Genomic DNA, 6,000 nt, shown 5'->3' with positions numbered 1-6,000 from the left:
TCTAAAATTTCAATTTTAATTTGATAACAAAGCATAATTTTCGTTGTATAAGCCAATATGAGCTAGTTTTCTAATACATTGAAGTAATTTTACTGCTTTTATTTGTTTCACGAAAACATAAAATTAAAGTCTAGATTAAGGTTTAAATTAAGGGTTTAGAGAAAATGCGCCTCAGAATCGACCCTATATCTCAATTTTTTTTGACAATTAACAAATACATAGATAAGCCGCCGATCCTTAGGCGTCAGTCTTGTGTAACTTCCATACTAGCTTTTAATGTATAAACTTGGTCAGAAAACATCACGCCAACGTTTAGTTAAATGATGAAATCATAATACTGACGACTTAACTGATACCAATATTGTCAAATGCGATTTAACTGCCTGCAGTCTAAATTACTCCTGGATCAGTTTTAGCTATTTATTTCATATTTATTTTTATTTTGATGCGGGAATTACGATTATATATAATTAATATTAATTCTGTTATAAGGTCTACTTTAGAAATTGATTAGATATTTCGGGAAGTGTTGAAAAATTGTGTTTATTATCTGTGAAGGGTTCATTGGATAAAACAATAAAAATATACGATACTGAATAAAGATATATAATATTGTTCCCTAGTACAAAAATAGATGTTTTAAAAAGTAGTGACGTTTCTCTAATAAAACAAAATACACATTGAAATAACAAGAAAAATGAATAAATTCTATTTTAAAAAATAACTTAAATAAAACCTCAACACTATCAATAATATTACGAAATTCAGATTTTAAATATATCTCTAATATTATATATATTAGTAAATATAATTAAGAATGTTATCCTTTATTTTTGCTAAAAAAATTTTCATTGAAACGTGCAATTTGAAAAAGTAGAATTTGTGTAGATTGGTAAGATATTTTTGACCAAATCGGTTTACGTAGCTTATATGAAGTGTTATCTCTTTTTCCTTGATTATATATCTAATTTAATCTTTATATATTGTAATTTCTATTTAGATATCTGTCCTTTTCCTTATATTCATTCAACTTTTCTGATCCTTATCCTAAATTCCTTCGTTCAAAACTCCTTCCCTAAAGTGCTGTTTCCCAAACTTTGTTTTTGGCGGATTCACTTTGTGCCGTGCCATAAGAAAAGAAAAAAAAAAAAAAAAAATCTTTATCCATTTGTATGCGTATTAGGCGCCTTTTTTTGTTTAATCTATCATTTAATTAAGTATACTTACTTATTATCCATTCTTTTGTGCGAGTAGTGCATTACAAATTATTTTTTAAACCATTCTATTCAAACAATATTGAAATCATGGATTCAGAAGACGAAATTGAAGATAATCCTCAATGGAAAGGTGTACCCGGTACAATAATTCTTATCAATGCCCTCAATGGTTCGGACATAACTTCTTTGGCTCATATTGCCACATGTGGAGTAGTAAAACAATATCTACGTTCATCCAAACATAATCTTATTGGCGTTTGTTACTATGGCGTTAAGAATTCTAATGCAACTAATCTTGATGCACAAGATGTAAAAGAGATATTTCCTCTTTCTGTCCCTACTGTGAATGATTTTAAGAATCTTCAGATAGCGGATCCATCTAAATTGGAAAAATGTACTGAATTGAAAATGTCTGATGCCTTGTGGCTGTGTAATAAAATGTTCATCAACTGTAAAAAACAACTCTTGTCAAGAACAATTATTATTCTAACTAAACTCGACATTGCACCTATGAAATCTGACCAAAAACCTTGTTGTAGTAGAGCTGCTGATTTAGCCAGTTCTAATGTTCAAATAGAAATAATAAATATTTCTCAAGAACAGTATAAGGTAAATCCATTTTATGAAGATTTTTTTATTGAAGCTAATAATGGAAAGGATGTTAAACTGCCTCCACCAGTAAGTGACTGTAAAGGGATTGAAAACTTAATACAACAACAGTCACATCGTCACTTGGCTGTTTCACAACTGACACTCCACATAGGAGAAGGATTTGATATTGGGGTGGGTGTATATAGGTTGCTGACACAGAGTACTTATACAAAATCAGTCAATTTAGTTAGAGATAATAATACTGTTGTTACTACTGTAAACAAAACCATGAAGGTGGCAGTAGAACAAACACCAGGAAGCCCACATCAAATGGATATAGATGAAGAAGAAACCAAAACCTTATTGAAATCTGAAATTATTCATTACCAAGACTATGGTGGAGAAAAAATAAACTTTACAGATGAAGAAAAGAAAAATATGACTAATCCATTTGGTCCACCAATGATAAAACTTCTAGGATTCAAACCTGAAAGCTTATTATGTAAAGAAAAATGGTTTATAAAACCTGGTTATTTTTTATATCCAAATGAAGATATTATAGAAGGGTCTACAGTAGTTTTTAAAGCATTATATAAAGCTTGTGCAGAAATGTCTATGGTTGCATTATGTATGTTGTGCACAAGAGTTAATTCTAGACCCTATATTGTGGCATTGTCTCCATGTTCTAATCCTCTTGGTCTTAATGTGGAAATAGGATTTAATGTTATCCATATCCCATTTGTTGAAAATATTCGGAATCTTCCTATTCCAGAAAACTCCAATGATGAAATATTACCTGAACATAAATCTGCTATGCAAGATATATTGCATAATCTTAAATTTGATTATAAAGCAGATATGTTTGAAAATCCCAAACTGCAATCACAGTACAGAAATATTGAAGCAGCAGTTTTATCAGAAGAAAATGTTGAGCCATTTAAAGACACGACAAAACCTAGCCAAGAAAAATTTCAAACACTTCATGCCGATTTGTTTGAAGAACTGTTTGGTCCATTTGGTGCAGTTGCTCTAAAAAGATCTGCACCAACTGAAGTTAATGACATTGATGAGGACTTGTTGCAAAAAAGGATTAAAACAAGAAATGTTAATGCATATACAGTGCCACAACTAAAAAACATATTGAAGTATAAAAATATTCCTAATTTAAATAATATAAAAAATGTCAAGAAAAATGAGCTAGTTGAAGAGGTATATAAACATTGTACTGTATAATGAAAAATGGTAATTTGGAAATTATATTGTTTTTAATTAAGTATAATAAATGTAATATTGAATAATTTGTTTCACATAGTGATAAAGTACACAGAGTTATTTTTGGAGACTTATTTATAAACCCATCTAATTTGGAGTTGTGAAGACAATAAAATACTTTTTTCTAATTTTTTTTTTAATTAATACCCATTGTACTACAATATAATCAGATGAATAAAAAAACTGTATTCCAGAAAAAAATTGTATTCCTGAATACCAATCATTTGTATTTCGTATTGTGTCTGAATTGAATTCATAATAACTAAAAGGAGAGATAGTATTAATCTTATAAAAATACTTCACTATTTGGAAATTATTTTTATTATAATATTTTTAAATATACAATGACCCATCTGCAGGCCCCAAGTGATGTATTCCAATTAATAAAGCGTCAACAAGTGTCCATACTCCTAAACCTCCAAAGCTAAATAATTTTCCGATGCCCTCTTGCCAGTGGCCTAAATAAAATCTATCTGCACCAAAGCCTCCAAGTGTAAGTGCTAAAAGCAAGGCGGTTCCCCACCTAGTTCCTGCTGTCCAAGAACAACGAATTTTCTTCAAGAATCTTCGTCTTCCTAAGCAAATGATGTCATCAGATACTGTGCAATTTGTTCTAGAAAAAAAATTTGTCACTTATAGCAAATTCATTATCAACACATGGTTTCATTTTTTTAAGTCATTTTTATGTTATTTAGAAAAGCTGCTAATTACTGATTAATAATAAAAATATTTACTAACAAGTAGTAATTGAGAGGAGATGCCAGAGAGTTACAATTTGCTTTTTGTTCACAACGATGCTCCCATGTCTCAGTTTGATAGCAAAAACGACACATGGCTGTTTTATTAAATGTCTTGGTGCCCTGAAATACAATTTATTATATTTATTAAATAATCTTGTTTTTTTATGGAAATAAGAAGACATAACATAGACTAGCAGCTAAAATGAAAGAGTATATTATTTTCTGTGACAAATGTAAAATGACAAATTTAAATAAAAAAAAAGTTAAAATTATTTAAGAGCAAAGTATAGAAAATAAAATTATCTATATAAGTTGTTTTTTAATTATTATTTTAAATACATAAGACAAATACAACTGAGATAGCACCTAGCTTATCTAATAAGATTAATATTACACTATTTATATAATAAATAGACACTTACACTGCACAATACTTTTGGTTTTACTGTACAATTGTAGTTGCAAAATTCTCCATATCGACAGTCTATACTTCTATCGCAAGATATACAGGGATATAACAATGAAGAACATAATGAAATATTCTCTTTATCAGAATATGGGCAACTTTTCAGATATTCTTCTTCCATTTCGTTAAAACTGAGCCCTTTGTCGGCGGTGTCGTCTTTTACTTTCTTCTCTTTGCTTTGAATATCCATGTTATTATTTGCTGCAAGATTATAAATCTATTGTATAAATATAAACGAAACGAGAGTATTGAAGCATGAAATTGGCGCTTACCCATGTCAGTAATATGTATTGTATTAAAAATAATCAAAATAACTAAAACTAAACAATCTTTAATAGATATTCTTAAAGGTAATAATCTCGGCATTGTGGATTCTATATCATTTTGTAGTATTTTAGTCACATTATAGTAATACTATTTTTCGATATTATATTCTAAAGAATTTCTAGAGCAATACTGGGATATAGTGGGTAAATAGTTTTTGAAAATATTGTTATAATTATAATGAAAAAAGTTGATAACCACAGATTAATCAGAGATCTATGTCACAGATTAAAGAAACTATATGTACGCAGATTATTTATTTTCACCCAAATGTAATAATAATAATAATAAATCATTTACTCAGCTACAATACAACAATATTAATTACAATTTTTTTTACATTAAAATAATAATTATTTAGTAGCAGCTGAAATAGTCCCCACTCAGTATAAGCTGCAACGTGGTGCTGCAGCGCTGATTTTCAAATATGTCAAATATTTTGTTCCATATTCATACGATTCCATTCTATTTTTCACAGCCATATAATAATAAAGCAATTGGCAAATATGTAAAATATAGAAACTACAGAATAATAATATTTGTCTTTATTTTTCAATAAGGTATTGTAAAAAAAGTAAATAATCTTTAGACAAATCATACTAAATAAAGTTTAATTTAAAAATAAATAATTATATATAAAGTATAATTATAAACATTATAATAAAAATCATTTAATGATTATATTATCATTAAATGCAATACCATCCATGAGACTATATGATCATGACACCATCTAGCTTTTTTAACGAAAATGTTTACTTTTCACACTATAATAATAAGTACCCTCACACTTTTCATACTTTTCACATTATAATAGTAAGTTTTGTCATATTAAGGAAAATTTGGCAAAAATTTCCATTCATTTTATGCCAATCAATTACCACCACTTTCCTTCTCTATACACGACCTTTTACTGTAAAGTGATGGATAGGATCTGCATGTAACATATTTTATCCTCATAATTTTATAAGAGGAGACATTGATTGGTAACCCCGCCTGCGCTATCGGTATATACTGGTAGGGCACCAGTGAGAGGTTATAAGTGAAGACGAAAGTAGTCCAGTGCCTCTAGACAAATGGCAAGCGAATTCGTCGATGGAATCGATGTCGCTAGCGAGTCCGTGAGATAAAATGAGATAGCAACACCGGGTGATTCATTCCAACTTACGGACTCACTTGTCTAGAGGCCCAGTAAGCTCATCATGACAGAAACAAAAACCGTGTCTAGAAAAAAAATTTGGTAGGGTTATACAGTCCTATAAAAAAATGTTATAGGGTCGTGTAATCCTACCAAATTCAGATACAACCTGCTCGCATACTTTTAACATTAACTGTCTCGAATATATAATGTAAAATTTATCATTGACAAACAATTGACATAGCAAACATT

The 6,000-nt window shown here is 29.2% G+C and overlaps 2 protein-coding genes across 2 annotated transcripts; one reads left to right on the top strand and one right to left on the bottom strand.

The window, feature by feature from the left end:
* Positions 1 to 1,019: 1,019 nt before the first annotated feature.
* On the top strand, positions 1,020 to 3,208 carry LOC113521703 (X-ray repair cross-complementing protein 6). The gene has a single exon (XM_026907332.3). The coding sequence runs from the start codon at positions 1,305 to 1,307 to the stop codon at positions 3,039 to 3,041; it is 1,737 nt and encodes a 578-aa protein (XP_026763133.1). The 5' UTR covers positions 1,020 to 1,304; the 3' UTR covers positions 3,042 to 3,208.
* Positions 3,209 to 3,383: 175 nt separating this feature from the next.
* LOC113521704 (TM2 domain-containing protein almondex) lies at positions 3,384 to 4,820 on the bottom strand. Its single transcript, XM_026907333.3, has 4 exons — positions 4,559 to 4,820; positions 4,243 to 4,487; positions 3,819 to 3,940; positions 3,384 to 3,693 (listed from the first exon to the last, which is right to left on the bottom strand). Exons 1-4 carry the CDS (start codon positions 4,650 to 4,652, stop codon positions 3,414 to 3,416), a joined length of 741 nt encoding a protein of 246 aa, XP_026763134.1. The 5' UTR covers positions 4,653 to 4,820; the 3' UTR covers positions 3,384 to 3,413.
* Positions 4,821 to 6,000: the final 1,180 nt, after the last annotated feature.

This window comes from Galleria mellonella, unplaced genomic scaffold, assembly GCF_026898425.1.
Source record: "Galleria mellonella isolate WM207_F2 unplaced genomic scaffold, CSIRO_AGI_GalMel_v1 utg63, whole genome shotgun sequence".
Taxonomy (NCBI): domain Eukaryota; kingdom Metazoa; phylum Arthropoda; class Insecta; order Lepidoptera; family Pyralidae; genus Galleria; species Galleria mellonella.
Note: the sequence above shows the minus strand (reverse complement) of the source record. Positions and strands in the feature narration are given on the sequence as shown.